This window comes from Cherax quadricarinatus, chromosome 3, assembly GCF_038502225.1.
Source record: "Cherax quadricarinatus isolate ZL_2023a chromosome 3, ASM3850222v1, whole genome shotgun sequence".
Classification (NCBI taxonomy): Eukaryota; Metazoa; Arthropoda; class Malacostraca; order Decapoda; family Parastacidae; genus Cherax; species Cherax quadricarinatus.
In genome coordinates, this window is record NC_091294.1 from 57,917,305 (window position 1) to 57,929,322 (window position 12,018).

At 43.7% G+C, this 12,018-nt stretch overlaps 1 protein-coding gene across 5 annotated transcripts in view; it reads left to right on the plus strand.

Annotated features, from left to right (window-relative positions):
* Positions 1-12,018, plus strand: part of LOC128684038 (uncharacterized) — a 599,042-nt gene that overhangs the window by 32,100 nt on the left and 554,924 nt on the right. For all 5 annotated transcript variants that reach the window (XM_070091946.1, XM_070091943.1, XM_070091950.1 and 2 more), the window contains exon 2: positions 4,246-5,416. In XM_070091946.1, the coding sequence (XP_069948047.1) occupies positions 4,438-5,416 (979 nt within the window). In that variant the 5' untranslated portion in view covers positions 4,246-4,437. The remainder of the gene's footprint in view (positions 1-4,245; positions 5,417-12,018) is intronic.

Consider the following 12,018-nt stretch of genomic DNA (forward strand, 5'->3'; position numbering starts at 1 on the left):
GCACCATAGTTGGGGTTGTAGCCAGCAACATTAGCACCATAGTTGGGGCTGTAGCCAGCAACATTAGCACCATAGTTGGGGCTGTAGCCAGCAACATTAGCACCATAGTTGGGGTTGTAGCCAGCAACATTAGCACCATAGTTGGGGCTGTAGCCAGCAACATTAGCACCATAGTTGGGGTTGTAGCCAGCAACATTAGCACCATAGTTGGGGCTGTAGCCAGCAACATTAGCACCATAGTTGGGGTTGTAGCCAGCAACATTAGCACCATAGTTGGGGCTGTAGCCAGCAACATTAGCACCATAGTTGGGGTTGTAGCCAGCAACATTAGCACCATAGTTGGGGTTGTAGCCAGCAACATTAGCACCATAGTTGGGGCTGTAGCCAGCAACATTAGCACCATAGTTGGGGTTGTAGCCAGCAACATTAGCACCATAGTTGGGGTTGTAGCCAGCAACATTAGCACCATAGTTGGGGCAGTAACCAGCAACATTAGCACCATAGTTGGGGCAGTAACCAGCAACATTAACAACATAGTTGGGGCAGTAACCAGCAACATTAGCACCATAGTTGGGGCAGTAACCAGCAACATTAACAACATAGTTGGGGCAGTAGCCAGCAACATTATTTAGTCTATCTTTGCGGTTCTTATATAGCGGAAGTGTGGAAGAGTCGAGGCTTTTGGTAATAAAACTGGATACACGAGCAGTGTGCTACTTCCCTATTCTGTATAATTACTAAGTGAGAGCAAAAACAAGATGTTTGCCTGTTACATTCCAACACGCAGGATAAGGGTCATGCAAGACGTTGTGATCTGTCAGCCTCAGTTGGGAGACTTCCATAGATCAGTGAGAACATCGTCAATCATTCCAGTAAACATGACTCACGAAATCGTAATGACACGATTGCAAACAAACCATACCACTGGCGGGATTTGAACCCGCGGTCAGAGAGTCTCAAAACTCCAGACCGTCGCGTGGCTAAGGCGACGGTCCTGAGTTTTGAGACTGACCGCGGGTTCAAATCCCGCCCGTGGTATGGTTTATTCCAGTCAAGCTTCATCAGTTCGGCAGCTTCAGAGGTTTCCTTCCAGCATAGGTGGAGTTATTACCACTTGGGAATTACCATTTCTCCGGATAGTCTATTCCGTACACAGGAAATGAAAATTAAGGTATCTTAATTATCTCAAAGCAGGGGTATGGAGTCGACGTGGTCAGGTTCAAGGAGAGGATAAGTTGGGGGTTGGGCCCGTACGGAGGTGATGGTGGGGTAGCCAGATTAAAAACAAAAAAGACCACGAAAATTAGAAAAACAGGATCTGGAAGTAGAAAAAGTCTGGTAACTCATCAGAGGTATATATCATCATTGGAGGGGGGGGGGGTGCGATTGTGTGGGTGTTGATCGTTGAGCGTGAGTCATTGTCTGAGATGATGGGGGGGGGGGACTGTTGGGAGGCTGGAGATGGTGAAAGTTAACCTTCCACACCTTCACACCCACAACACTCCTTGCTCACATTCCTCTCTATTCTCTCCTCCACCATTTCCTCTCTTCCATTTCCCTGTCTTTTCCTTCTGCCCCTTTTCATTTTTCCCCCTCCCATGTCTCTTCCTTTTATACTCATTCCTAACTCTTCACCATCTTCCTCTCCAGTCTTGCCTAATCCCGCACCACTTTCTCACTGTTCTAATTATAATATCTTTTTTTCTACAAGTACATGTACAAGGTATACAGTCCTAGCTGACATCAGTGACATACTACTATATAGAAAACAGCTTGTTATGCAGAGCATTTCGGACAAATTAGGTAAATTTTGTCCCAGGATGCGACCCACACCAGTCGACTAACGCCCAGGTACCCACTTTACTGATGGGTGAACATAGACAACCGGTGTAAGGAAATACGCCTAATGTTTCTACCCTTGCCGGGAATCGAACCGGTACTTCAACGTGTGAAGCGAGAGCTTTTGCTACGGGGCCACCTCTCGTCACCTTGCCGTCTTGCCGTCACCTTTCCCTACTCGTCTATTTTCTCGCTGTTACCTTAATTCTAAAACATAACTCAGTCTTTTTCTATATAACTTCACTTTTAAACCTTTCTATAAAAGTGGAATTATCCGTAATGCTGCATTACCAGGTTATCCGTAATGCTGCACTGTCAGGTTAGCACTAATGCTGCACTGCCAGGTTATCAGTAATGCTCTACTACCAGCTTATCGGTAATGCTGCACTGCCAGGTTATCAGTAATGCTGCACTGCCAGGTTATCAGAAATGCTGCACTACCAGGTTATCAATAATGCTGCACTGCCAGGTTATCAGTAATGCTGCACTGCCAGGTTATCAGTAATGCTGCACTGCCAGGTTATCAGTAATGCTGCACTGCCAGGTTATCAGTAATGCTGCACTGCCAGGTTATCAGTAATGCTGCACTGCCAGGTTATCACTAATGCTGCACTGCAGGTTATCAATAATGCTGCACTGCCAGGTTATCGGTGGTGCCGCATTGCCAGGTTATCGGTGGTGCCGCACTGCCAGGTTATCGGTGGTGTTGCACTGCCTGGTTATCGGTGGTGCTGCACTGCCTGGTTATTGGTGGTGCTGCACTACCTGGTTGTCGGTGGTGCCGCACTACCTGGTTATCGGTGGTGCCGCACTGCCTGGTTGTCGGTGGTGCCGCACTGCCTGGTTGTCGGTGGTGCTGCACTGGTTATCAGTTGTTGCCACCCAGCCTGGTTGTCGGTGCCGCTGCACTGCCTGGTTGTCGGTACCTCTGCACTGCCTGGTTGTCAGTAACGCCTCACTGCCTGGTTGTCGGTAACGCCGCACTGCCTGGCTATCGGTGGTGCCGCACTGCCTGGCTATCGGTGGTGCCGCACTGCCTGGTTGTCGGTGGTGCCGCACTGCCTGGTTGTCGGTGGTGCCGCACTGCCTGGTTGTCGGTGGTGCCGCACTGCCTGGTTGTCGGTGGTGCCGCACTGCCTGGTTGTCGGTGGTGCCGCACTGCCTGGTTGTCGGTGGTGCCGCACTGCCTGGTTGTCGGTGGTGCCGCACTGCCTGGTTGTCGGTGGTGCCGCACTGCCTGGTTGTCGGTGGTGCCGCACTGCCTGGTTGTCGGTGGTGCCGCACTGCCTGGTTGTCGGTGGTGCCGCACTGCCTGGTTGTCGGTGGTGCCGCACTGCCTGGTTGTCGGTGGTGCCGCACTGCCTGGTTGTCGGTGGTGCCGCACTGCCTGGTTGTCGGTGGTGCCGCACTGCCTGGTTGTCGGTGGTGCCGCACTGCCTGGTTGTCGGTGGTGCCACACTGCCTGGTTGTCGGTGGTGCCGCACTGCCTGGTTGTCGGTGGTGCCGCACTGCCTGGTTGTCGGTGGTGCCGCACTGCCTGGTTGTCGGTGGTGCCGCACTGCCTGGTTGTCGGTGGTGCCGCACTGCCTGGTTGCCGGTGGTGCCGCACTGCCTGGTTGCCGGTGGTGCCGCACTGCCTGGTTGCCGGTGGTGCCGCACTGCCTGGTTGCCGGTGGTGCCGCACTGCCTGGTTGCCGGTGGTGCCGCACTGCCTGGTTGCCGGTGGTGCCGCACTGCCAGGTTGCCGGTGGTGCCGCACTGCCAGGTTGTCGGTGGTGCCGCACTGCCAGTTTTTCAGTGGTGCTGCACTGCCAGGTTATCTCAGTATTAAGGACTTTAAGGTTAATGTTGAGCAGACAGTGTGCCTCTGCATTATGGTAAAACATTGTGTGGTAAGGAGTCCACAAGGACACCTTGAAGCGTCGCTCTACTTTGTCACTGAGTGTCTCTTATTTCTCAGTGTATGTTAGCCAGTGACTTGCATCTTGGCAGCCTAGTGTCTGTGTGCTTGTTCGTCCACCTCACCCTTGACTCCCGTGACGGTGTCTTGATCCAAAGAATCGGTGTCTCCTCCATTCCCCAAGGTGCTGTATGACCCCTATGGGTTTATTGCTCTCCTCGTGAAGTAATTCGCGTGTTCCACTATTTCTTAAACTTGATAATAAACAATGAATATTATTTGTAGTTTATTGGCAGTAAGGTTCATGTTTGTCTTAGTCACATCATTATGATAAAATATAACTTTAGATGTACAACTTAATCTGTTTTAATTTACATAATATACATCAAGGTAAATAACCTCAACAGGAAAGATGTATTTCCGTTGTGTACATATAAGATAGTGCGTAATCCAAGTAAACCATTAAATTATATATGTATTAAAGTGTGTTCTTAATTATACTAAAGGAACGGCAGGATCCGGTGGTGATAATGGAAAGATGTGAATTATGAGGTGGACTAACTGCTGGAGATGCTTAGTTGGTCTTTCCTGCTGTATACCCGTCATATACCAGTTCTAAAAATAATCAGTGACCCCTGCCACCCTGTTGAGGAAGGCAAGGTGAACGTGTGCGCGGTGGTGACCTTAGCCACGAGAGGATGGCTCATTCCCAAGAAGATATCCAGAACAACAACTTCCAGGTAGAGCCGGACCCTCTCACCACCTCACCCACCGCCACACGCATCAACATCAACCAACCGGTAACATCTACAGCAGTGTTTACCAGCTCCTCGGTCCTGGCACAGATAGTAGCCAGGAATCTGGATAACCAGACAGATGACACGGCGCCGAATAGTCTAGGCAGCATTACGTATAACGATGAGTATTTGGAAGACCCGCTACCAGATCTAACTCTTGAAAACCTGAGAATTCCTGAAGAATATGGAGACCCTTCGCTCGGGTATGAGTTCATCAACCCAGTTGAGTCCGAGAGTCGCCTGGATAACTCTGCCGCCCTCCTCAAACAACTGGAGGGGCTGGGCGTGAGGGTCAAAGAGGACTATATATCCCTAGACTTTGACTTGACTTCTCGCAGCGCCAGCGTCAGTAGTGTGTCTGATCCAGGGAGTGCTGGAGAGGATCACGACCTGCCTTCCCTGAGTCACCTTGAATCCCCACGTTATCGAAATCGCGGAGCCTTGTCTGGCCAATCAGTTTTTATCTCCTCCCGCCAGAGAGAACACGTATGTTTGGAAAAGTTGGACCGATTGCAAGAAGACGATCACGATGAAGTGTTCGCGGCAATAGAAGAATTAGACCACGAAGTTGCAGAGGCAGAAATCCTACCCTCTGGGGGTGTTAAGGTAACCTATGAAAATTACAAGAAGGAGTATCGTCCCAGGATCAGTCCTCATCACAATTTTTTAAAATTCCTGGAGACGGTGCACAGCGGGGCAGTGACGGAGGAAGTAGCAGATGTGAGCCCTGAGGCTTTGTCTGAACCCTTGAACACTTTTGAAGCTCGCTACAGGCGAGCACTTCTAGCCTTCCAGAGAGGAGTTTTAAGATCAGACCTCAGAGTACGGAACCTCTCAACATTACCCAGCAAGTATGCTCAAAAGCTACGCAAATTTTTAGGTAAGCATAAAGTCGATTTTAATTAGGTAATGTAAGTTAGGGGAAGAATCCAAATATTCCTTGTCCATTATTGCTTATACAGTATACAGTGGACCCCCGGTTAACGATATTTTTTCACTCCGTAAGTATGTTCAGGTGCCAGTACTGACCAAATTTATTCCCATAAGGAATATTGTGAAGTAGATTAGTCCATTTCAGACCCCCAAACATACACGTACAAACGCACTTACATAATTGGTCGCATTCGGAGGTAATCGTTATGCGGGGGTCCACTGTACTATATTGTTAGTTTGTATTGTCATTATTTTGATGAAAGGTTGATCGTGATGTCGACATAAATTAATTTGTTGAAAGCTGTCACTCGGATTGCATGGACCACACCCATGCCTTTTACAACTCGATCCACTATCCACTGTCACCCCCAACCTGTCTCTGACCCACAACACATAACCATGATCTGGGCAGCCACTGCTCTCCCCCTGACCCTCCTCTCAGGATGTATATTAGTGAATGAATCCACCTAAGTATAACCTTAATTTAATCATGGTACTACTGGTCTCAGCCTTGGTTTATAGTATTAGCAGTCACACTATTCTTGCGAATAGTCAAGGTACTGGAGTTTTCACATTTCCTCTTATTTTTTCTGATAAGGTTTTCATTCTTTACAAACATGTGGTTGAAACTGCATGTTGAGCATTGATGCAAAATGTATGGAGAAAATGCTAAACTATAGAATAATAAATATTATGTTTGTGATAGTGACTTGGTCGCTGTTGAGCTTTGCAGTCAGCTGAAACTGTGGCATTAAGCTCTCAATTCATTAATAGTAAACATAATTAACCAGTGCCTTGCCAGGCTTACCTTGACCATCCATGGGTATTTATCAGCATTGCCATAATATGGCAGGGAACTATAATAGCCATGATAATTATCTAAAAATGTAGGCAAGTCATAGGCCTTTAACTGAAAGCTATACTGATCACCTGAGACCTATTTTTCTCATTGTATTAAATATAAGATAATGGGTGACAATGCCTGCACTCTAAAGGAGGGGTTCGGGATATTATCGATTTGGAGGGATATGTTCTGTCTCTTTGTACGTATATGCTTCTAAACTGTTGTGTTCTGAGCACCTCTGCAAAAACAGTGATTATGTGTGAGTGAGGTGAAAGTGTTGAATGATGAAAGTATTTTCTTTTTTGGGATTTTCTTTCTTTTTGGGTTACCCTGCCTCAGTGGGAGACAGGTGACTTGTTAAATATAAATAAATAAATATATATATATATATATATATATATATATATATATATATATATATATATATATATATATATATATATATATATATATATATATATATATATACACACACACACACATATACAGTGGACCCTCGCCTAACGATCAGCTCCTAACTCGACCAATTATGTAAGTGTATTTTTGTAAGTGCTTTTGTAGGTGTATTTTTCGGGGTCTGAAACGGACTAATCTAATTCACAGTATTTCTTATGGGAACAAATTTGGTCTATAACAGCACCCAAACAGATTTCTGGATTGAAATAATATCATTAGGCGGGGGTCCTCTGTATATATAAGCAACTATTGGCAGAAAGGTGGACTCATGCAAGTATGAGTAGTGGGGTGGGGGGTTCAAGAGGGTTGGAATAGTTTTAAAAATGTAGTATTAGAATGTGGGGTAGAAGTTTGTGGTTATATGAGAGTGGGTGCAGGAGGAATGAGGAGTGATTGGTGGAATGATGAAGTAAAGGGTGTGATAAAAGAGAAGTTAGCTTATGGGAGGTTTTTACAAAGCAGAAGTGTTATAAGAAGAGTAGAGTACATGGAGAGTAAAAGAAAGGTGAATAGAGTGATGAGAGAGTGCAAAAGGAGAGCAGATGATAGTGGGAGAGGCACTGTTAAGAAATTTTAATGAAAATAAGAAAAAATTTTGGAGTGAGTTGAACAAGTTAAGAAAACCTAGAGAACGAATGGATTTGTCAGTTAGAAACCGAGGAGGGGAGTTAGTAGATGGGGAGATGGAGGTTTTGGGTAGATGGCAAGAATATTTTGAGGAACTTTTAAATGTCGACGAAGAAAGGGAAGCGGTAATTTCATGCACTGGCCAGATAGGTATACCATCTTTTAGGAGTGAAGAACAGGATGTGAGTGTAGGGGAGGTGCGTGAGGCATTATGTAGAATTAAAGGGGGTAAAGGAGCTGGAACCGATGGGATCATGACAGAAATGTTAAAAGCAGGGGAGGATATAGTGTTGGAGTGGTTGGTACTTTTGTTTAATAAATGTATGAAAGAGGGGAAGGTACCTAGGGATTGGCGGAGAGCATGTATAATCCCTTTATATAAAGGGAAGGGGGACAAAAGAGATTGTAAAAATTATAGAAGAATAAGTTTACTGAGTATACCAGGAAAAGTGTACGGTAGGGTTATAATTGAAAGAATTAGAGGTAAGACAGAACATAGGATTGAGGATGAGCAAGGAAGTTTCAGAGTGGGTAGGGGATGTGTAGATCAAGTGTTTACATTGAGGCATATATGTGAATAGTATTTAGATAAAGGTAGGGAGTTTTTATTGCATTTATGGATTTAGAAAATGCATATGATGAGTGGATAGGGGAGCAATGTGGCAGATGTTGCAAGTACATGTATGTGGAATAGGTGGTAAGTTACTAAATGCTGTAAAGAGTTTTTGAGGATAGTGAGGCTCAGATTAGGGTGTGTAGAAGAGAGGGAGACTACTTCCCAGTAAAAGTAGGTCTTAGACAGGGATGTGTAATGTCACCATGGTTGTTTAATATATTTATTGATGGGGTTGTAAAAGAAGTAAATGCTAGGGTGTTCGGGAGAGGGGTGGGATTAAATTATGGGAAATCAAATACAAAATGGGAATTAACACAGTTGTTTTTTGCTGATGATACTGTGCTTAAGGGAGATTCTAAAGAAAAATTGCAAAGGTTAGTAGATGAGTTTGGGAGTGTGTGTAAAGGTAGAAAGTTGAAAGTGAACATAGAAGAGAGTAAGGTGATGAGGGTATCAAATGATTTAGATAAAGAAAAATTGGATATCAAATTGAGGAGGAGTAGTATGGAAGAAGTGATTGTTTTCAGATATTTGGGAGTTGACGTGTCGGCGGATGGATTTTTGAAGGATGAGGTTAATCATAGAATTGATGAGGGGAAAAAAGGCTAGTGGTGCGTTGAGGTATATTTGGAGACAAAAAACGTTGTCTTTGGAGGCAAAGAAGGGAATGTATGAATGTATAGTAGTACCAACACTCTTATGTGAGTGTGAGGCTTGGGTTGTGAATGCAGCAGCGAGGAGGCGGTTGGAGGCAGTGGAGATGTCCTGTCTAAGGGCAATGTGTGGTGTAAATATTATGCAGAAAATTAGGAGTGTGGAAATAAGGAGAAGGTGTGGAGTTAACCCTTTGGGGGTTTCGGACATACTAGTACGTCTTACGACCCAGGGTTTTTGGTGTACTAGTATGCCTAAATTCTAGCGCCCTCAAATCTAGTGAGAGAAAGCTGGTAGGCCTACATATGTAAGAATGGGTCTATGTGGTCAGTGTGCGCAGTATAAAAAAAATCCAGCAGCACACAGTGCGTAATGAGAAAAAAAAAACTTTGCGTTTTTGGATTAAAACAGTAGCTTTGCACTGTATTTTTGTATGGTATTTATTCTTGTATTCTAGTTTTCTTGGTCTCATTTTATCGAATGGAAGACATATTACAGAAATTGACATGATTTTGACTGGTTTTACAATGAAAAGTACCTTGAAATCGAGCTCAAAGTAGCAGAAATGTTCGATTTTTACCAAAGTTCAAAAGTAAACAAATCATGCCAAGCGTCCAATACACATCAACTGGTGAGTCTAATATTCTTTCACAAGTGCGCTGATATTATTTATAACATTTCTACACTAATGCAGTAGTCTGCATAACAATAAATCTTATTTTTTTTTTTGTAAGAATAAAAATTCAAAGTGGAAAGCTGAAGAAATATAAGAGGGGCCTGGGGATGTGACTAAGGAACAGAGAACTTATTTTAGTGCCAGGAAAGTCTTTCTTGCTTATTCTGGACCCTATTCGGAAATTGGCATCTTTTGAAATGTGTCAAATTGGCAAAATTGCTAAATTCTGACCACTTTATTGCATAGTTGAAATCGGTAAATGGGTGGTTTCTTGTACTCATTCAATAGAAAAAATGGAGTTTTAGCAAAATAGTTATGATTTTTGTTGACTAGTGCACTGGAATTGGCCAAAAATAGGGCTCAAAGTGGGCAAAATCGCCGATGCGTAAACATCGTCGAGACCACTAAATTCGCGAGAGCATAATTCAGTAAGTTTTCCATCAAATTTCATACTTTTGGTGTTATTATGATCGGGAAAAGATTTTTTTTTTTTTTTTTTTTTTTTTTTTATAATTTTGCCGACCCTGAGAACAAGTCTCCGAGAGGACCTGTCGACCCCAAAGGGTTAATAAAAGTATTAGTCAAGAGGGCTGAAGAGGGGTTGTTGAGGTGGTTTGGTCATTTAGAGAGAATGGATCAAAGTAGAATGACATGAAGAGCGTATAAATCTGTAGGGGAAGGAAGGCAGGGTAGGGGTCGTCCTCGAAAAGGTTGGAGGGAGGGGGTAAAGGAGGTTTTGTGGGCGAGGGGCCTGGACTTCCAGCAAGTGTGCGTGAGCATGTTAGATAGGAGTGAATGGAGACGAATGGTATTTGGGACCTGATGATCTGTTGGAATGTGAGAAGGGTAATATTTAGTGAAGGGATTCAGGGAAACCGGTTATTTTTATATAGCCGGACTTGAGTCCTGGAAATGGGAAGTACAATGCCTGCACTCTAAAGGAGGGGTTCAGGATATAGGCAGTTTGGAATGATATGTTGTGTATCTTTATAGGTATATGCTTCTAAGCTGTTGTGTTCTGAGCACCTCTGCAAAAACAGTGATTATGTGTGAGTGAGGTGAAAGTGTTGAATGATGATGAAAGTACAGTGGACCCCCGGTTAACGAACTTTTTTCATTCCAGTAGTATGTTCAGGTGCCAGTACTGACCGAATTTTTTCCCATAAGGAATATTGTGAAGTAGATTAGTCCATTTCAGACCCCCAAACATAAACGTACAAACGCACTTACATAAATACACTTACATAATTGGTCGCATTTGGAGGTGATCGTTAAGCGGGGGTCCACTGTATTTTCTTTTTTAGGATTTTCTTTCTTTTTTGGGTCACCCTGCCTCGGTGGGAGACGACCAACTTGTTGAAATATATATATATATTATATATATATATATATATATATATATATATTATATATATATATATATATATATATATACAGTGGACCCCCGCATAACGATCACCTCCGAATGCGACCAATTATGTAAGTGTATTTATGTAAGTGCGTTTGTACGTGTATGTTTGGGGGTCTGAAATGGACTAATCTACTTCACAATATTCCTTATGGGAACAAATTCGGTCAGTACTGGCACCTGAACATACTTCTGGAGTGAAAAAATATCGTTAACCGGGGGTCCATTGTACGTATATATATATATATATATATATATATATATATATATATATATATATTATATACGTACAGTGGACCCCTGGCATACGATGGCATCGGTATATGTTAAATCCGGTATACGATACGTTTTAACACAAATTTTGCCTCGCCACTCATTAAAAAACCTGCCACACGCGATTTGTCTGGTACATGTCCTCGTGTGGCCTGAACTGCCCCGTGCGTGCCAGTGTTTACAAGCCAGCCAGTGTGTTCGCATCTAAGCATACATTCGGTACATTACATATTATCACAGTGTTTTTGGTGCTTGTTTCTGCAAAATAAGTCACCATGGGCCCCAAGAAAGCTTCTCGTGCCAACCTTGTGGTAAAAAGGGTGAGAATTAGTATGGAAATTAAGAAAGATTTTGAGGGGTTTGGGGCTAACCCTGTGAACCCTATGCCAGTTGTGGAATCCATTGTGCCTACTTCAAAAATTAAGGAAATGTGTGCAAAGTGGGTTGAACTGCAAACCTTTATGGATGAAAATCGCCCTAACACATCTATTGCCTGTACAGTGACAATGTTGTGGCCCATTTTAGACAAATTTTAAAGGAACGGGAGGTACAGACCTCTATGGACAGATTTGTTGTGCGACAGAGGTCCAGTGACTCTCAAGCTGGTCCTAGTGGCATTAAAAGAAGGGAAGTAACCCCGGAAAAGGACTTGCTACCTCATGTCCTAATGGAAGGGGATTCTCCTTCTAAACATTAACAACTTCGACACTCTCCCCTCCTTCCATCCCATCAATCACCAGATCTTCATTAAAGGTGAGTGTCATGTATTCTATTGTTAGTAGAGTACTACTAACTGTGCATGTCTTCTTCAGTTTGTGTACATTAAACTTAATATTTCATGTGGTAAAACTTTTTTTCATAGTACTTTTGGATGTCTTGCACAAATTAATTTGATTTCCATTATTTCTTAGGGGAAAAATTAATTAGCCTCATAATAATTTTGGCATACGATGAGCTCTCAGGAATGAATTAATATCGTATACCAGGGGTCCACT